The 22,259-nt window shown below is 35.1% G+C and overlaps 1 protein-coding gene across 4 annotated transcripts in view; it reads right to left on the bottom strand.

Annotated features, from left to right (window-relative positions):
• The window catches only part of ERBB4 (erb-b2 receptor tyrosine kinase 4), a 1,128,925-nt gene that overhangs the window by 155,494 nt on the left and 951,172 nt on the right, over positions 1–22,259 (bottom strand). For all 4 annotated transcript variants that reach the window (XM_007470009.1, XM_007470010.1, XM_007470012.1 and 1 more), the window contains exon 20: positions 13,299–13,484. In XM_007470009.1, coding sequence (XP_007470071.1) covers positions 13,299–13,484 — 186 coding nt within the window. The remainder of the gene's footprint in view (positions 1–13,298; positions 13,485–22,259) is intronic.

Genomic DNA, 22,259 nt, shown 5'->3' with positions numbered 1-22,259 from the left:
ATAGCAGAATCCTGAAGCTGAAAATGAGGCTAGCTGATAGATGACTGTCATTAAGCTCTTTTTTTGTTCACATGAAGGATAAAATCTTTGACCCATAGCCACTCTTTATGTGCTCATAGCCGCTCCCCTTCCTTTCCACAACTACACATATATTCTGTTCATCTCTCACCTTCGCCTGATGAAAAATAATAAACATCTGCCAACAACCTCCTTTTAATCAATCAAATTTTGATAATGAAAAGTCAAATTCTGCACACTGTTTAGCCTAATATTTCTAATCATGACGATAAATGACTCTTCCCATCCTGTGCTTCTTTCCATATTTAATTGAATATTGTAGAATTTTGGCTACATAGAACTATTCTATATTTAAAACATAAATTCATCTTACTAATATAGTTATATTCAAGGTATAGAAAAAAGCACATATATGTGCATATATGTATATGTGTATATTTATATTTGTAGGCACATACACATACATATATATCATACAAGCTGTGTACATTTTATTTTATCACATATGGTACTAAATATAATTATTCTAATTTTTTTTTTTTTTTGGCGGTACGCGGGCCTCTCACTGTTGTGGCCTCTCCCGTTACAGAGCACAGGCTCCGGATGCGCAGGCTCAGCGGCCATGGCTCACGGGCCTAGCCGCTCCGCGGTATGTGGGATCTTCCCGGACCAGGGCACGAACCCATGTCCCCTGCATTGGCAGGCGGACTCTCAACCACTGCGCCACCAGGGAAGCCCTAATTATTCTAAAATTTTTAACATTCTCAGAATGTAGAAGATTGGCATAAAGCCTTAACTGCTTTCTCTCATTCACTTTCAGCCCGTCTTCATTATTAACCTTATTTTCCTCCCTTCTGGCTCCATGCCCTTCTGGGTTTGATTGGGCTATCTCTCTTCTGCAGCCAGTGACCTGCTAAACCACTTTCCTATGGTAATTAGAAGGTGCAGAAGTAGGAGGGTAGATGTTCCCACTAAGTAATTGTAAGAGGATCTAATACTACATTTTGACTGTTGCATCCCTCCTAAGTCACATAGCTACACAGAACCAAGTTTGTCTTCTTCATAGTCACTGTTTTAGAATATTTTTTGTGCAAATCTATAGAGGATATCTTTTGAAGTAAGACTCTTCTAAATTATTAATGCTAGAATCAAACAGTGTATATATATATATCAGAGTATTATATATCTACTGTAATGTGGGAAACAATAAATTTTTTAAAATGTTTAAAAAAATAAGTCATTATTACAAATATAGATCATGGCAAGACTTGAGTACAATTAGAAACAAAGAACTAGGAGGTTTTGTGTAAAGTGATGATATGAGGTCATGAAATACTTCTATATCTTGATGTGGTGGTGGTTATATAAATCAACATGTGATAAAATTGCATAGAACTATACACACACAGACACACACAAAAGTTTATGTAAAACTGGTGAAATCAGAATAAGCTCTGTGGATTGCACCAATGTCAAATTCCTGGTTGCAATATTTGTACTATAGTTACACAAAATGTTATCAGTGGGGAAATTGGTGAGGAACGAATGGAAACACTCTTACAATTTTTTGTAACTGCCTATGAATCTAAAATTATTTCAAAATAAGAGTTAGAAAAAAAACTATCGAGAGAAGAATTTGGGCAAGTGTAGAGGAAGCAAATCTGTGTCTTGTCTTCACTCCCAACATGGTTTTTCTGTTTCCAGTCAAATTGCTTGATCTCCTCATCCTTTGTTTCTCCTACATGCAGCAAAATACAAGTCCTAACTCTCTGAATTACTATAAACATCTTGAAATCAGTAGGAAGAATGACATTGCATGCATACATCTGAAAGATCATGATTATATATCACAGCTTCCTGACAGCAATATTATAACACCCATCTACCTACACAGTTTTAGAAACAAAAGCCACAGGGGAACCATAAACTAGACATGCAGGTCCTGCTACTTTGATTCTGCGTTTAAGAAAATCACTGTGCTCCTAAAATCTGCTACAATACCAAACTTCATTCACATAATCATGACTAATAGATGTAATTGTGAACACTTTACACACATAAAGTACAATTTAATCCATTCGGATTGTAAAGCTTTCAGATTTGTGTCAAAATAAGAAGTACATTAAAAGTACTAGCTATACATTTACAGTAAAGAAATTAAGTTCTTTCCTTTCTGGATTTGTATGGTAGCTGAATGAAAACCTTTGCCATTTATAGAATGGAGTAACTTCCTGGCTGAATTAGAGTCGCTCAGCATGCCAAACAAAGCCACAGGCAAAGCAAAGCAAAAGGGAAGCTTGCTCTTTTATAGGTTAGACAAGAAACAACCTAAATGACTCCTCTAACGGAGAGACCTTCATATTTCATGCAAACCCCAGGAAATAATTAAGGCTTCAGTGCAATTCTGGGACCTGCGCTCTAGAAACTGCCTCAATAAATTTCATTTTCAATCTGGTAAAATCGAGATGCTCTCTTATCCCTTACTACCTCTTTTATATCATCCTCCTTTAAGGCAATGAGAATTTAGCACAAAAATAAAAAGCAGGAGGTTGTTTCAGGGAGGGTATAAACATGATTCAAATTCAGCCAGGTGCTTTATCACCAATTTGGGAGGTTGCAATGTTATTAGACATTCTGATATAAAGATGGAGAGGAAAAACTATTGGTAGCAAAGAGAGATTTTTTTTAAAAAGCCCTTGGAAGGTAAACTGAAAACACAAAAGTACTTCAAAGTAAAAATAAACTAGCTGCCTCTCATTTAATATTCCAGAAGGGGAAAAAGTTCATTAGACACTTAAAAGTTATCATGAGATAATTAAAAGTAGATGATATTTTAGATTAAATCTCTGTAACACTGTAGTAGTTATTTCACCTAAATTACAAACAAGAAGTCCACAAATCTTATGGAGTCAGGGTAAGGGGTACTGGCTGTCAGTTGGTCTAGGCTGGGGTGACTGGGTGATAAATGAATTCAGATTGTGGCTTTGCCACTATGACCTGTGACCTTAAATGGATTCTGTTACCTGTTTAATCTTCATTTTCCCCATCTTCAATACAGGCACATCTATGGTCTTAAAGCTGATCTCTGTGAGGACCTAGGGATCCCACAGGGTACCATGAAGGCCTTTCAATGCCTTCTATTGCTATAGGTATGGCTCAGTTTTATTTGTTTAGATTTTCAAGTGAAATTTCATTTGACAAAACAATTTCACGTTTTAAAGTTTTTAAATCAGTGAAATAGATAATCTTCTGGAGCTCCTTGCTGTGCCAAAGTTTCAATAAGTTCTGGTATTCATTGTTTTAAAGATTTACCATCTCCATAAAGGAACATTGGGCTGGTCCCTTCTGTGTGATTTTTCTGTTATTTTTCTTTCCTTTTGTACACAGCAAATTACTTTAAGATATTGATTTGATTTGTGTTTTGTGCTTGCTTCTTTAGAATAAATAGGAAAAGCTGTATGTTTCTAGTTTGGGTGCTTCCTCTTGAAAGGGATTTTACACTGTAGTACCTAAAATTATAATTCCAAGGCAACAGCACCCAGGCGATAAGCCTCTCATAGGTTTTGTGGTTTGAGAAATTGACTTATTTCTATCTAGCCCTGAAGGTGAGGGTGGAACATAAAAGAGGCTGAACCCAACAACCTAGAGAAAAAAGATTAGGTTCTCTAAGACCAAAGAGGGAAGAGGGAATCACTGGTGGCAGTTCCAAAAAGGGGCTGGGAATGGAGTGGGGTAGGGGGAATCCAGCCTCCTACTCTCACTCTGGCCCCACAGAAGTGCTAAGCCTCTCCCAGGATGGTGTGTACATGGATGCCCAGGCCCTGGAGGACTGAACACCATGAGACAAGGATTTATAGGGACATGTCCCAGCTAGCTTGATGGAGAGAAGAGTCATGTGAAGTACAGCCCAGTCCTCCAGTCACCCCAGTCAGTCCAGTCTAGATCAGCTGACACCCAGCCAACCCCACAACATGTGAATGAGCTCAGTTGAGATCCCAGAGCCACCCAGCACACCCAAACTCATGAGCAATAAATACTCATGTTATATGCCAAAATAAAAAAGAAAGATGAAAAATTATTTTGGAATTATAAAGATTGTGCATACTTGACAGAAAGATTGGAGAACTCTGCTTCTGTAGAGCTGAACAAGAGCACCTTCATGTATGAATTATGAAGGCTGGAAAAATGGAGACTCTGTTCCTTTTTACCAAGCATCTGATATTCCTCATCAGATTCTTTGATATCTCTAGAAGAATCCTTATGGGGATCTCCCAATACACGATTAAAATGGAATTTCTGACCAACTCTGATAGGTGAGTACCAAGCTGGAATCATTTTAATTTAGAAAAAAAACAAAAACAAAAACTAATGTGATGCTCCTCCAATCTAGTATTTCAGACCAAATTTATTTCTGTTTAATATGAGGAAATGATGAAAAGACTTCCCTTGGACAGATTTGTGTTTTGTCCTGGAAAAAAAAATTTCAAGTGAACCCTCTATTATGCAAACATATAGAGATCCTCTTCTGAAATGGATGGCCTTGAGAGCACTGTTCTATGTGATTACAAAAAAAGGTCAATATTTCCTGAGCAGTACTATGTGTTAGACAACATGTTAAGATATTGACACATTTTGTTTTATTTAGCTGTTACAATAACCCTATTTGGTAAATATTATTATCCTGATGTTTAGATAAGGAAGTTCACAGAGTTTATGGAACTTGTGCAAAATTTCACAGCTAATGACTGGTAGTCTTGGGATTCAAAGCCAGATCTAATTGCAAAATCCGTTTGCTTTCATCATTATAATTATAGTAGGTTCTCAATGGAAGTTTGCTGTATTCATGAGTACAATAATAAATGAGTACATGAATAAAAACAAAAGAAAAAAGGAATATAATAAATGAGTGCAAATTAATAAATATATGTATCTGTGTTCTGTAGAAACTATTATCTAAATTTTCAGATTAATATCAGTTGTTTCTATTTATTTATTAATTCAAATTTGATAAACATAGCTTTGATTCCTTTTATGCAGGCCCAAGTATTTTCATTTGGCAAAAGGGAAAATGACTCTCAAAGCTCTTATTAACTATGATTCAAAATTCAAACCCAGGTTGTATTTCTCTGTGGTTCATACTTTTTCTGCTACACTACATTATCTTTCTGTAAAAGTCACGTTTAAATTAATTTTGATGATAATAAATATTAAACAATATGTTGTAATTTTACTAGCTATTATAATAACATATACTAAGCATTGAAGTTTTGGTAGCAAATGTGTAAAGCTGATGCATGATCTCATTTAACCATCACAGGAGGTGGACAAATGGAGGCTGTTGCCTATTTTATAGATGAGAAAACAAATTTAGAGACAGTAAGGAATTTGCCTAAGTCATACAGATGATAAGTAATAGAGCTAAAACTGGAACACAGTGCTGCTTCCTCTTAAATTCTGCCCTAAAATACTGTTGTGTGATACCATACCTCATCACTCACTCCATGAGATAATGTTTTTTGTTTACTTAGTTTTTGTGTCTCTCTTCCCCAGTGGAATATAAAAACTGTGATAGACGGACTTGTTCTTTCTTAAAATCCCAGATCTTGGGATAGTACCTGCTACATCATAACTTAATATTTTTTTAAATGAATAAATAAATGATTTTTCCTGGTTAAGCAAAGACTGTAGATATTCTCCTTTGTGATTCAAATCTCAAAAGTCTAATTTAGAAATAGGTCTAATAATGGACAGAGACCCTGCAAAAATTCACTCATTTGGCTGCTTCTTTAGGGTAAAAAAAAAAATGAACATTGTATCTTCATGAAATAATCAATGACTTGTCCGTGATTCTGAGTGCAGCTCTTCATTCATCTACTATTTAATAGCAGGATCTTGGGAAAGTCACTGAATGCATTTATTCTGAATAAAATTTTATCATTGAGTCATATTCATGCTACTGAATTTCTCTAAAGATCTAATGACAATTCATTAGAATATATAATTCTTTCAAAGATAAATAGTAGCAGTAAAAATGATAAATAATAAGCTAACTTTCATCCTTGTCTCTTCCAAACAGTGGCTGTGACTAAAAAAAAAAAACCTTCTATTTTAATTTAAATTGTGAAATGTCATTAATTGGAGTCTGTCTATGCCACTAACACTATGGCTTCTAATTCCAATATATCTCTTCTATTCCACTGTTATAAAATATAATAATTTTTCTGTATCAAAACATACCCCCCCAAACCCATTCAATTAGTATTCACAAACTTCTAAACAGTATTAAAAGTCATTATCATATTATTACATGCATTTAATAAATGACAATTTTATCTTTTCTAGAATGTTAGAAGTATTCTGTCTCTTCTGTAGAATATGTATTTATTATTTTTAAATTATATATATGTGCGTAAGACTGAGGTCGTATTTAAATATAGAATTTGGTCTTGACCACAAACAAACCAGAAGTTTCAGATCCCAGTTCATGCATTTAACTGACATCAGACGTTCAGATTTGAGTTCAATTTTATTCACGTAGAAGGAAATGGCTGAGTCAAACGGGAAATTACTATTTCCTGTCACTCTCTGTCGCTACTGCTAGACAACAATGGAAAAGAGGAAAGAAAGAAAGTAAATGAAGGTTCTGCTCATGTTATACATTTAAACCTTAAGGAAGACTTCATATCTGTGTACAGAAGAAAAGTTTATTTCTTAACACAGAAATCTGCTCTCCTTCCAATCATGGTGAACTATGTTTCTGAACTGAGAAAGAGAGAAATTCTTTTCTCCTCTTTGTCCCTCACACTAACTGCCATTCTGCCATCAAGGAAAAAGAAAATTAAGATCCACAGACACCTCCCAATAGCTACAAAAATTAGATTTCACAATAGAATTCCCATTAGCTCCAACTGGGAATATTATGTGGGCAAGAAAAGTAATCTGGAGGACAAATAACTTAAGAGTGTAAAATTTTTTTTAAAAGTTTAATTGAGAGAATCTATTAAACTGGGCTAAAATTCATGTTGACCTTTGAACAAGTTTTCTCAGAAATCATAAATGTTGGAATCAATCTATTTGCAAAAATATAACTGAAAGAGTCTTTATATATAGGCAGGTCTAAATTATTTTGGTTAAACATATTAGGTCATTTTTACTCTTTGAAATATCAAATTATCTTTATTTCCATTTCTTTTCAGAGGAATTTTAAGGATGGATCAATTGATAACTTAGACAATGAATCATCTTGAAGTGTACAATGGACCACTGAAAAATGTTTTAAGAATCATCTCTTTAACTAGTTCCAATTGTAAACCACTAAAAAAGAAAGCCCTGGTAACATTACATCTGAATTAAACTGCAAATCATTAGAGCTCCAGAAGAAAATCTGACAGTAAAGAAAAATAGTCCAGCAAAGCTCCGAGGAAGGTTTCAAGATTTTGAAAAATAATGGTGGCAGATACTCAGTACTCAGGCTTTAAAAATGCAGTAAAAACAACAACAAAGTCTCAAATAATCTCCTTAGAAAGAAGTCAGAAGATAAAATCTATGCAGTAAAAGGAAGTTAAACCCACTTTAACCTTTTCTACCTTGAGATTGAGAAGTTAGAATTTTCTCTTTGCTCCTCCCTGGTAATAGACTATCTATTCAAAGAATTACCCTGACCTCAGCTCTTTGCCAATTCACTGCTGGTTTCACATGTTCAATATTACAAACAATTCGATTTCCTAACATGAAAATTAGAGGTCACGATAATAGCACATGTAGAACAGCAGCTTAGGAACCTGTGTAGGAAAGCACGTGAAGATAGGAGACAAGTTCCTTCTTCCAAAAAGTGGAAATATTAAACACGAGATGACCTCCTCCTACCCTCAGTGTGGTGTAAGAACAAATGTTAAATCTTTCGTACTTGAGATTTTAAAATTGAGTAGTTTTGAAATGACATCATGAGGGTGTTCTAACTATGAATGTATGTGTCTTTCCTTATTGTTTTCACCTCAGATATTATCCAAAATTATAACACGTGGTGGACACTCTTACTCTATACTAAGCAGCATTTTTAGCACAAGTATTACCTCATTCTCATAACTGCTCTATGAAGTGAGTACTATTATTATGCTCATTTTCAGGGGGCACAGAGAGATTAAATAACTTGTCAAGGGCCACACAGCTGATAAATGAGGCATCTGGGATTTGGACCCATTAAGTCTGGTTCTAGAATCTGTATGCTTAACACAAACTAGCACCAAACTATACATTTTAAATTCTTAATGTATAGTGTCAGTTGTGATCAGTATCAATACTGCATGGTAGCTTACAGAATAGTTTTGAGCTTGCTTTATCATAATATTTTATATGTAAAACATCAATTAAAAAAAAATTCCCCCATAATTAAATGAATATCTAGCACTTGATCCTGAAAATGTGACATAGACCTTCACGATAAAGCAATAAAAAATTTCCATGAAGACAATAAAAAGTATTATTCATGATGGAATCTTCTCTTTTATGGGCATGATGATGAGACACAACTACAGATAAAATGTTACCCTCCTCCACTCCTCAAATTCAGGAGGAGTACAAGTGACTATAAGCTGCAGTGGTGCATATATTTGGAGAGGAAAGGGTGAAGAATGGTTTAAAGACCTGGCTCAGGAGGCATCAGAGTTACTGATACAGAATCCAGGCATTTCAACCTACTGCTGTGCCCTTTAGGACTTAAGTTCCTCCATTTTCCTGATCTATAAACTGGGAGAATAATGGGTCATACCTGCTAGAGTTTCAGTAAAGATTACATAATACAAAATATATAAAGCACCAAGCAGATGCCTGTTGTGTAAGACACGCTTTACCTACATGGACTCACCATGAAGTTCCTTCACTAAACTCACGTACACTTTTCAGAATCTGCCAAGTTGTCTTTTAAAAACTGCTTGCCCAACTTGTTAGCAACAACTCTGAAAGAAGGAATTCTCACAATTATCTTCTATCCTGGATTCATAAAGCCCCAGGAAGGCATATGGTATTATACAAACATTAAATAATAATACGTTCTGCTCTGCTTACCAAATTAAATCAACTTCTAAATGCAGCACATGCAGAGTGAAAATGGCTGCTGATAGGAAGAAATTTTGGTGTTGAAATTTGTGTTTCTGTTACATAAAATGTTGTAGAATGACGTACCAATGGAAGAATGGAAGGAAAACTTGGAATACGAATGAAATTTTAAAAAATACTTTCTTCTTTATATATAAAAACATAGATTAGTGGTTATAATATTTATTTACTCGCTGTGTGAATTTAATCATGTAACAGATTCTCTGTGACTGACTTTATCTGTGAAATGGACATACTAATGATACTTACCTTATAGGTTTGTGATGAGAAAAATTAACTAATGAATAAAATATACAGCGTAGTGGCTTACACAGAGTAAGTGCTTGATGTTAGCCATAATTATTATTTCTTCTACTTATGTTACACTTTCCACAGGTATTTTATAATGCAAGTATAAATTGGTTATTTTATAGCATCATATCTCCCCTTCTACCAGCTTTGTCAATAAATAAAAGGGATGCAGCCAAAATGAAAGTGGGTATTGGAGTAATTATGATGGTGATATCTCACCATCATTGGAAGTAAAGAAAAAGAAGCCTCTAAGTTACTGAAATAGTTATTTGCAAAATACTTGTGTTGACTCAGACCAAATTACTCATATTTTACAGACATTTCTGAAACAATTCTCTGTTTTGAGGCTTTTGACCTATAGCTAATAAAAGAAGATTGTTTTTAAATACTCCATGATCTAGGAGCTGAGCCAGGGATTTTACATGAGCTATTTTATTTAATCTTTGCAAATCACTATGAGGAAGTTTATTAGTTTTCTATTGCTATAACTCATTACCACAAATGCAGTGGCTTAAAACAATACAAATTAATTTTCTTGCAGGTCTGGACATCAGAAGCCAAAAATCAGTTTCTAAACTGGACTAAAATCAAGGTGTTGGCAGGCCTGCTTTCCTTCTGGAGATTCTAGGGGAGAACTTGTTTCCCTGCCTTTTCTAGCTTCTAGAGGTCGACTGTATTCTTCAGCTTGTGTCCCCCTTTCTCCATCTTCAAGGCATATCACTCCAACTCTGCTTCCGTTTTTATATCTTCTCTCTCTTACTTTGATTCTTCTGCTTCCCACTTACGTGGATCCTTGGATTACATTGGCCCACCTGGATGATCCAGGATAATATCATCTCCCCATCTCAAGATCTTTAATTTATCACATCCTCACGATGCCTTTTAACATGTAAATTAACATGTTCACAGAAGATGGATAGGACATAACATCTTTGAAGGCAGGGGATTATTTTTCAGCCTACTGCAGGTAGATAGTATTATACTCATTTTGTGGATGAAGAAAAATGTAATAATTATTAACTCCATTAATACACTGAGAAACAAAAATTCAAAAAGGTTGAATAATTTACTCAAATTCACAAAACCAAAACGTGGGCACCGGCATACTAACGTAGGTCCTTTTGACCCTAAAGCTGTTTCCACTACACAATTCTGCCCCCAAAGTAGGAAAAAAAGATAAAGGAAGGACTCCCTCCTCAAGGGTAAATTTTTTTTTTCATTTTCTTTATGAGTTAAATATATTTATTAAATATATATTGAATAGCAACCGACATGTAAGACCCAATTTTAAGTGCTGGGAAAAAATATGAATCAGACCAAATCAGTAACTACTAGGTAATCTCATGTCTTCCCATATATTTGAATACTTATAACTCTTAAATCTATATCTAGAATCCTGACCAAATTCAACTACCTAATTGATAGCTCCATTTTTATGCTCAATAAACACTGTCAATTTGCCATGTCTGTAACTGAACTAGCCTTCTCCACCTCAGGCAACAGCACCACCATATTTCCCTCCCTCAGCATCCTCTAATCAATAATCAAATACCTAAACTGTCTCAAAAATGTTTCATAATTTCATTAACTTCTTATTTTCATTACCCCCAGACTTCTAACTGGTATCTTCATTTCCATTCTTGCATTGCCTCAATCTAATCTCCATACATAAATTGGCATGATCTCTTTAGAAAATAAATTAGATTTTATCATGTCCAGGGCAAAATACTTCAATATCCACTGCATTTATAATAAAATCCAAATTTTTCATGTTACACAGTGTTACCACATACCTTGCTCTGTTTAGGACATTTGTGTGCCTGTTGTCCCAGCATAACTAGTAATAGAGCCTCCTTTCACTCTTAAACTTGTTCATTTGGATGACAAATTACATGGTCACCATATATATAGGGCTCTGTGTTATCTTTCCTCTGCCTAAATTTCTTCCCATAGCCAAAGTCTCTCTCGGGACTCAGTGGGGTCTGTCCTTAAGTCTCTTCTGTAATTATTTTTCTTCAAAATCTAAACCTAAGTGTTTAATCCTATACCTAGTTGTTTTATTTGTTGAATGTTTATTCTTACCATTAGATACCTCAGTCTACACAGTACCTGGCACATGGCAGGTGTCCACACATATTTATTAAAAGATTAATGACTAAACAAATATGCCATATAGTCAGAGAGTTATATAAACATGCAGTATAACATTTAAATAATACAATACAAACTAACACAGAAGAGAAGGAAGTTACTTCTCTTTAGAGAGAAAAGAGTTTGACTTCACAAGGGGAGGAAGCCCAATCAGTGTTGATGGATCAAAAACGTCATGCTACGTGAATCAAGAAGCTATGAGAAAAGATTTCTAAGCAGAAGGAATGTCATTTACAAAGGCAAAAAGATTTTAAAACAGTGTGATTATTCAGGGAACTCAAAGTAGCTTCTATTATTAGAGTGTACAGTCTTGCATAAATGATATATTAATGCCATGAATCCCTAAGGACAAAACCTAAATTATGGAGAAAACTGCAGGAAATATAGAGAACTAAGAAATTCAAAACTTAGTTTTGTTTTCATTTATGGTGCTAGGATGATTTGAGAATGTCTATTGCACATTTAGCTCAGAAGTTCTTAGATAATTAAATCAGTTTTTGAAGAGTGGTATTTCAAACTTCATTACTATAAAGAATCCTCTCAGTTGTGAGTTTGCCATGTGATATTCACAAAATTGTAATACACGGTCCATAAGGAGACTATATCAAGATTTAAGGTACAGAAAACTCAACTGGGCTTTTCCCTCAAATAATTTTTTGGGTTTTCATTTTAAGAATTTTCTCAAATGTCTTCTTTGGGTGATGTAGTTTTATTCACTCTCAGATTGTAAAAAGAAATAGGCTAAAACTACTGGATTAACATTTTGGCATTTATATTATACAAATGCTAAAATGATCAGATCTGTAGAATTTATAGAACATCAGGTCATATTTTGATGTAAATAAGAGTTGGAATAGTGAATTAAAACTCATCCCAGACCTATTTATCTTGGTATAGAAAATTGTAATGGTTTCTTTGAACTTAAAATATGCACTCCAAAGTTGCACACTGGTGGACTACAGGATGTGAAAGCTTTGTTTGGCTCCGAGGGTGTTTCAAAAGTCTGAGCCAAGGTTTAAATTTAGAGAAAAATCCAGAATTCTGGCCCTTCCTGAAAGTTTTGAAGATCCGTTAACTCTGGTGGAAAAAAAACACAGTACCCAAGAGGCAAGTAAATGCTTTCTACTTCACATAGAACCATCTCCTTCCATCACCCCAGGTACTGAAATCCACACCACTCTCCTAACATACGTTATATGACTGAGACCTTATGCCAGACAAAAAACCAAAACCAAAACCAAAACCAGGAACAACAACAAAAAAACAACTATTAAAGACCAATCGAGAGTTATCAAAATGTCTAGAAAAATGTTTAGAATTTTATCATTTGTAATTCTGAGAACTGAACGTACATGCTATGCTAACAAAATCATCTAAAAATGGAACAACTCAAACCTTCAATCTTTTCCTTCCTGAATTTTGTTAACTGAACTATTCCTAAACAACAACAAAAACAACAAAGCCAAACAAATCCAGTATAACAATTTTTCCTCCTGACCAATAAGTTATTTGTTTTGGTATCTGGTCAATATAACACAAACATCACAGTACAATAACCCCAAAATATATAAATAGATTATGAGATTGATCTGTGGTTTGAATGAAAATACCTCCCTATAATATATCTTTCAATATAGCAAATATAATTTATTTTATTTAAATAGATTGAATACCCAAACTGTTCTAGATTAGGAAATATAAAGGCAGAAGTGATGGGCACTTACCTTAGCTATCTGGACACACCAATTAAGCAATAGCTGGGATCCAATGTTATCCTTGTGTTCATGGACATAATCCAACAGGCAGCCATGGGGCATAAGCTGTGTAACCAGCTGAATGGTTGGGCTTAGACACACACCCAATAACCGGACTAAGTGTGGATGGTCCATACTTGCCATGATCAGAGCTTCCTAAGAGAAAAAAATATAACACCATTATTTAAACTCAAAGTTCTTTACCGTTATAGTTATTTGCCCTGTACTAATAGTGTTGATAATGATTTTGAAAATGTACTCTCACTCAATGGAATCAATTAAAAGTGAAAAGACATTATTGTAGCTATTATATTTCTAAAGTGGTTTAATTCAAGTGAAATTAAATGAAAAATAGACTATACAAAATGGGAAATATTATAGAATAACTGCATATAAAATTAATAGCAGTATTTTCTCTTTTGTAATATTAGATTTTATTTACTGCCAAGTAAGTTGAAATTGAATCCTAATTTATACTGTAGATTTTTAACTTTTGATCTTTGGTTCTAGAGTCCAATAATCTGTACAAATGCACTTACTTGTATAAGGTGGCTCAGTTACAAATATGGCCATTCAAAGTTAACTCATTCATTACTGGTGTGGATTCAGACAGCAAACACAGGTGTAATTTATAAATTATAAATATCATTATAAACAATTACAAACAATATGCCTATTGTGAATTTATGCAGAAAAATAAACATTTTAATAAGACATTGTACTCCATAACTTTGCTTTCACTCAAATTTATTTCATTTTCAAAATTATAAGTGATATTTATTCATAGAACCATAAAATTTGAGAGCTAGGCGAGATTGTACAAATTTGTGTACTCCAATTTTCTCATTTCATGAAGTGAGAAAACAGTTCTAAACTCTTTTTCATAATCATAAAGGCATCTTTGCTTAATGGAGATAAAGTGTGGACATATTATGGTTATTTAGCACATCCTAAAGTTAGCCTTCAATCAACAGTTATTTTAAGTAACTTTAGTCCAATCTGAAATTGATATGACCTTATACACACACACAGAGCGAGTGACACATCCATGGCAATTTATTATCAATCAGTTACCTATATGCAGGTATGAGATTGTTCATTGTACTATTCTTGAATATTTTTTGTAGCTTTGAAAAGTTTCAAACAAATATTTGAAGATAGAAAGCTATATTGAGCTTCTCTTTAAGACAGCATGGCAGATTGATATACACATTTACCTCCATTTCCTCTCAATTCTACCATTTTAACAACAAAGTAATTAATAAAAGCCAGAAACCAATAATCACAAGAAGAAATGAGGATGGAATGCTAAAAGTAGGAAGTGGCTTACCAGTAGTAACTGACTTAGCAAACATAAGAAATCTGAAGCCTAACTTAGTAGGGGGAAAACTGAAAAGAAATCCAATTTACCCCACTCGTTTACACACCAAAGGCTCAGTAGTGTTACACCACAAACCACTATACATAAATGGAGCAGGAGGGACTGACTTCATCAGGATTTTTTCAAAGTCCATTTAGGATGCACTTAGACTACAGATCTCCTTCTCCCCTTCAATCTTAAGAGAGGCTAAACCAAAGGGATTGTGGACTGAATATCAGACAATGGAAAGAGAAATACTCTGGTGAAAATAGTAGGATCACGTAAATTTATATATGGTGAAAGATGGGGCCACGCTCATTTCTTCTCCCAAATGGAGCTGTGACTTCAAACTTCTGGAAGTTTTGTTTAAACCTCAAATCCTACATCCAGCAAAATTTGAACCAAGTGAGTAAATATACAGACATATCTGTTCTTAAAAATGATTATCGTGGTTTCCCTGGTGGCGCAGTGGTTGAGAGTCTGCCTGCCGATGCAGGGGACACGGTTTTGTGCCCCGGTCCGGGAAGATCCCACATGCCGCGGAGCGGCTAGGACTGTGAGCCATGGCCGCTGAGCCTGCGCGTCCAGAGCCTGTGCTCTGAAACGGGAGAGGCCACAACAGTGAGAGGCCCGCGTAACGCAAAAAAAAAATAAAAATAAATAAAAAAAAAGTGATTATCTCACATTTCCTTTCTCTGTTAGATGTGCTCATTTAATAAAAGGTGGAAGGCAGTTTAAAAAAGTACATTTAATTGAGGAAACAAGGAAATGACCTAAGGGATACTCCAGAATAAAAGCTATACAGAAGCCTGAGATATACAGTAGCCAGTCCAGACTGGAGTAGGACATATTGCTCTGGAAAAGATGATTCAAGAAGATGGAATTGATAGAAAACCTAATGAGTTTAAAATGTATTAAGAGTATACATATTTTCCTAGCAGAATCTGACCATCAAATTAGTGATAGATACACAGAAAACTAAGCAAAAGTAAAATAAAGAAATGAATTTGAGGTAAAACACAAGATACACACAAGAAAAGAAAGTCATCATAATTACTATAAAGCAGTGGTCCCTAACATTTTTAGCACCAGGGATCGTTTTCATGTAAGACAATTTTTCCATGGACCAGGGGTGGGCAGGAGGATGGCTCACAATGATTCAAGTGCATTACATTTATTGTGCACTTTATTATTATTACATTGTAATATATAATTAAATAATTATACAACTCACCATAATGCAGAATCAGTGGGAGCCCTGAGCTTGTTTTCACTTGCCACTCACCCATAGGGTTTTGATATGAGTCTGCAGGCAATTGGTTAACTATAGTCTCTGTGCAGTCAAACCTCTCTGTTAATGATAATCTGTATTTGCAGCCACTCCCCAGTGCTAGCATCACTGCCTCAGCCCCACCTCAGATCATCAGGCATTAGATTCTCATAAGGAGCGTGCAACCCAGATCGCTCACATGCGCAGTTCACAGTAGGGTTTGCACTCCTGTGAGAATCTAATGCAGCTACTGACCTGTCAGGAGGCGGAGCTCAGGCAGTTATGCGAGCGATGGGGAGCAGCTGTAAATACAGATGAAGCTTTGTTTGCTCACCCGCCGCTCACCTCGTGCTGTGTAGCCTGGTTCCTAACACGCCACGGACCACTACAGGTCTGTGGCCTGGGGGTTGGGGACATCTGCTATAAAGCACAGCTGCAGCTGGGAGTCATTATATAAGCATAACAACATAAACATGAAACATTAATATAAGCAAATATCATATGACTATATTGGAAAATGAAGAAAAGGAAGATATATTTCTGCAAGGTGGTGATGGGAAGGAAGTGAAGTACATTCCTGTTGTTCACAATGAAAAGTTAGTATATGATGCATAAAACTGAAAAATCAAGAGTTGACAGTATAAGCATATTATTTAGATAGAGAGTTAAGTAAAAGAAGAAATTGCTGAAAATTGGAAGTGATTACTTGGGCAGTGTAAAATGGGGGCGGGGAAGGAAAAGAGGGTCACTAGTGACTGCTGTCTTTCACCATTATTAGCCTTGTAGGACATTATTCACTTTTAACCTCCACTCTACTATTTGAGTAGTGTTGAGTTCAGCTGAGTCTAAAGATTATTCATAATTATGGGGTAAGTCTGACAGAGTATATAGATTTTACTGGATACAGCCAGGGTCTTACGTGAAATATAACATTTTCTTTCTTGAAGAAGGAAGGGTGGGGCAGAATGAATACGTGTCCAGAGAAGGGAGAGATATAAGGCTAAACAGAAGAAATAAGCTGGTAAGGGGGTTTCAGCCTAACTCAAGGCACATTATTTTTGAGGCTTTTGTGGGCAGAAGCTGAAATTGTTGTTTTTCAGGTGTTATCCTCAGGTGGTACCAGTCAAACAGTCCCGAGGTAGGACTTCTCGGTGGCTCAGAGAAAAGAGAAGCTCCACGTGGAGACCAGAGCTGATGAGAAAAGACACTGTAGATACTACAGGGTGACTGCAACTGGGAGACTGTTGTGTAAGATCATATGAGACACGCAGCCCTTCCCAAACTATTTGGGAAGGCTTCCACTGAAGTTGGGAGTTTCTGCACAATTAGCAAAGCCAGAAATTTGAGTTATTGCTACTAATATGGCTCTATTTGGATCCAGGAGGTGGAAACATTTTGGTTTTGCTTCCTGTATATTTCAGTCAACATTTGAAATAAAGCAAACTAATGTAATTATAAGGAGAGTACAAATAGAAACGTTAGCCAAGTTGCATTATCTATTATTTAATGTAGTATTTTTATTAACTCATTAAATAGTAATTAACATTAATATTAAAAGCATAAACCAGAGGATTCCTTCACTGAATTATGACATGCACACATATAAATATACACATAGACATCAACAAATAAGCAAAACATAATTAAATTAAATATCTAACTCAATCAAGTATCAAATTAGATATTTAATTAGATATTAAATATTAGATATCTGATTAAATTAAATGTATGCTAATTGCATTCTATTTCTATTCTGGTGGCTCTAGTTTTTCATGTCCATCGAATCGACCTAGGTTTATCACTATAAGGGTAGCTTTCCAAGCCCCACTCCCAGATAATCAGGTCTAGAAGTAAATCAGAATCTACATTTGTAGCAAGCTCCCTAGGAGAAATTACTGTAGAAAACATAGAACTTTGAGAACCCCTGGAACATCTCCATCAAATGTATATCTCTATCATCCATTGCAAAGGAAGTAACATGCAACAGTTGTTTGATCCTCACTGTAACTCTAGGAAGCAAAGGAGGCAGCCATTCTCAGCTGTAACATAAGGAAACCAAGGCTGAGCAGAATTACCACCCCAGGTCATATGACGTGTAGGCAGCAGGATCAGTGTTAAGACTCGGGTTTTCTGATTCTTAGTACAGTGCTATTTCTTAGGACAGTAAGCATACTGTCATTTAAAAATTTCCATTCTATCAGCACTTCGAACTGTAGATGCTTATCTTATTAACAAGAAGACAGCACCAAACACCTGACTTTACCTATACCTGAGTGAATTGGGTCAAATTATATTGATACTTTAGCTCCTGAGGAGCAACTCAAGCAACAGATTTGCACCTACAGGTAAACTGCCATCACTTACAATATGCTTTCAGAAAAAGCCGAAGAAAATATATTTCTCTGATTTCCTGTGAGTATTATTTGGTACAGGCCATTTCCTATGATATAGAACACGGTGAAATTTAAGGTAAAAGAAAGATTTTAAGGTTATTTCAGGCCTTCTTTTTCAGGACGAAATACATAAACAAATTTTTTTTCTTTTACAACTCAAGGAGTAATGATATTTCCATTCTAAATATGCATGTGAAAAGTTTACATCAGAAGAGTGTAAAAAAGTCCCATGAAAGTTCTCTTTTAGAAAATCTATTAGTAAGTCCTGGCAAAAAAGCTGGGGTTGTATTAAGGAAAATTGCTCATCACACTACAAAGAGTATTTGAAACCAAATTGCAGAGTATTTGCATAACAGTTCTCTTTTTTTGAGAAAGAAAAGATGAACACGAGGACACTAATTGTAGGTTTTATTTTTTCATAAAGGAAATAGCAGATGGCTTTTTTGGGGGATAGGGGAAGAAATAAAGAGAAGAGAATGTGGATTCATTTAGAGTGATGAGTAGGATGGAAAGGGAAAAAAATTCAATATTTTAATAATGGAGTGTTAGGTTTCAATAAATTACTCTATATTAAAATTAATAACTTCCTTTGTTACCTCTCTGTGTGGGGCCTATGGAAGCAATTTTGGAATCTTTGCTGCTGTCACTAGAAAATGTCACCAAAGGCCACTGGAATACATACAAGTTGACAGGTATATTATCTATTTTTCCAGAAATGAAATTATTTCCTGTCTTTGTTTCCCTTTTGCTTTACAAAATTTTTCTTGTAGGTGAATTAAATAGTTTTCTCATTGGACAGAGAGGAAGCCTGTAACAGGTGCTACACTGAAAACTCTAAAAGAGAAACATTTGTCTTTACAATGAGTTCTGGTTTCAATAAGGACATTTTTTTAAAACTATCAAGGGATGACCAGGGCATAGATAAAAAGCTCTGAAGCATGTGTGCCATTATTCTCTAGCCTATGCTATTTATACCTCTATTTCATTCTGAAGGAAAGACATTTCTGTACAATAATAAAAGTGAGCGATACCATTTGTCACACTAAGGCATCATTTTGCCCAGCCTTCAGATGTTACACCTTGCCACTTAAGCTTGTTTTCTCACTCATGCTGTTAGTAGTTTCACAAAAAGAAAACAAAAAACAAAAAAAACCAAAAAACATATGGTCATTGAAAACTTATGGGCTATTCTGTTTTTGAAAAATGTTAACTTCAGCCCAACTTTCACTGTTTCATTATGTCTATGGACCATTAATTCAATACCCTCCAGCTGAAAATGGGGAAAATCTCATTGCATCAGGGATAAGGAAGATTAAAAAATGGGGGATAGAGAAAAAGAAAGGATAAACAATTAACACAGGCATATAAAATTGTGCTTAATGAAACAGTCAGCAGACTTGTGAATGCTTAAAACAAATGCCTCTCCTAAAGATAGTGGGGGTGATGATGATGAAGAGAACAAAGAAGATATTAGTGATGGCAGTGATGAAAAATGAGATATAATTATTGGTCCATAATAATGTTTTACAAATCTGTTTTGCTGCAGATGGTACCCAGATAATAAAATAAATGAAATCTGCGTGTGTTCCCTCATGTCTAGAATAAATAATAATTTACTAGTGCAAGTAGGTGAGCAGTAATTAGACTGAATTAATATGCCATTGGTTTAAGTGTGTCTACATTGCTCAGTGGCACTCCTTTCCAATCCCTGGTATCATTTTTGTGAACTTGAACAATCAGATTAGGATCCTTCTAACTTTTGGAGTCAGCAGTTTTCCATCTCTGTTCTCCATCATTCACCCATTTGCTGGCTGAATTTTAGATCTACATATTACTTAACAATGCTACACAATTAAGACCTTTGTGAATAATTTTATACAAGGTAGAATTTTACTTTCTGACTGTGTTTTCTATCTTCCCCCTACCCCTAGTTATACTGAATTTCCCTCTACCCTTATTATATTTTCCTATCCTATGGTATACACGTATTCACTTAAAATATTTATTGAGGACCTGCTATGTGCCTAGCACTGTGATTGAAGCTTCTCTATCCTCATGAAGCTTTCATTCTCCTGGGAGAGGCAACCAATATACCGGAAAACCAAATAAATATAAAACACATGTATAAATAAGTATAAATTGCATTAAGGGTTATGAAGAAAATAGAGTATTGCAATAGATAATAAAATGGTGGTGGCACAGCTACTTTAGATAAGGGTAGTCAAAATATGTGCCCTGAGATCAGAATTATGAGAAGTCAGATAGACAAATATGAAGAAAGAGACTAAGAGCTTATCAAATTCTGGAAGCTCTGAGAATACCCATGTCTGGAATTTAGGAAGGGCTGCAATGTCATGAGATAAGATTGGAAATGTAAGTAGGGGCCAGACCATGAAAGGCCTCTAAGTCATGGGAAGAAGACTGGATTTATTTTTAATAATTTAATTTTTTAATGCCTGATTTCTGTTCTGCTTCACTTATCTCTCCCTTAGCCTAAACTCCAATGTTAACTATTATAATATAGCATTTACCACATCCTATCATTTTTCCCCCCGATATTCCCATTTTGACACCCCTTGGCCAAAGACAACTCCCACCATTTGAATTCTCAAACTTTCCAATGTTGTTAGAAAAAGCATAGATTCATGGAGATTTGTCAAATCTCCTGACTTGATCCTCCAAAAATAGCCCTTGGTTTTAGTTTTTAATTTCTTATTGACTCTTTATTACATTTATTATGACCTGTATCTCTGAGCAGGAAAAATAAAAAAAATAAATAAAACCACTTTCTACCTTTCACAATATTTACGCTGTAAAATGTGCTCTTGACATCTTTCCATTGTGTTCCTTTGGATAATTTTACCTTTGTTTATCTCTAGTGTGACTTTATCTTCACTCCATATTGGCACATTCACTGTACCCACAAATATATTTAGATGTCCTATATTCTAAAAATGAAAATTCCTTCAATTTTTCCACTTCTCTACTTTGAGAATATTTGCTATTCTCATTGGCTATTTCTTTATTTTATAGTCCTTCGCTCCTTAGGGGTCTAGTTTTTCTGCAACTTTCCTGCATTCTAACTATTCAAAGTACTCGAAAAAGTCACCAGTAACCTCCTTATCACTAGTCAATAGGTTATTCCCTCATTCTTAACATTTTCCTGAGATTCTGCAGGCTTTTACCTCACTGACCACCATCCTCTTTTGAAAATCTCTCTGTGATTGATGATAGCATTTTATTCTATCCTGAACCTTCGGTCTCTCTGGGTATTCTTATTACAGGTATTGGCACCTGCTTTTCCCTCCCATACCTTAAATGTGGAAATGCCATCATAGCTTTGTCCCTAATATTCTTTGCTATCGTCTGTAACCTCTTGCATCCTTATATCTCATAACTAAGAAATATGACAGAGTTATCAGAAACACATGGAGTCAACTGCAGAATTCTGTGGTTTCTCAGGTTTAATAACATTGCTATTTAAAAGATGGAAAGCAAAATCCATCATGACCATATGCAAAATATCTGTCAAAATATCCAGACATGAGAATTATGCTGCGCTCATATTCCAACCATTCTTTTCAACTCCTGTAATTTCAACCATCATCTCTGAGCAGAAACTAATAGGTCTTTATATAGGTATAGCTCTCCTATCGTGGTATCTATTCCATTTTTACTTGACTTATTTGTTAAATGTCCACCACCATCTCTAATGATTTCTCTGAGAGTAGTAATATTAGCTGATAATGTTATCAAACTCTTGTAGAGTGTACGGCTCTTAGTAAGGGGGCAATGCAGTTTTATTAATAAATAAACAGAATCTGTATCATATTCCCCCCTCCCATCCTACCTCATCTCAGGAATCAACTCATATTTCAAGTGCCTGCTGGTTATCCTGATAGAGATAA

The sequence above is a fragment of the Lipotes vexillifer genome, unplaced genomic scaffold, assembly GCF_000442215.2.
Source record: "Lipotes vexillifer unplaced genomic scaffold, Lipotes_vexillifer_v1.1 scaffold138, whole genome shotgun sequence".
NCBI lineage: Eukaryota > Metazoa > Chordata > Mammalia > Artiodactyla > Lipotidae > Lipotes > Lipotes vexillifer.
Note: the sequence above shows the minus strand (reverse complement) of the source record. Positions and strands in the feature narration are given on the sequence as shown.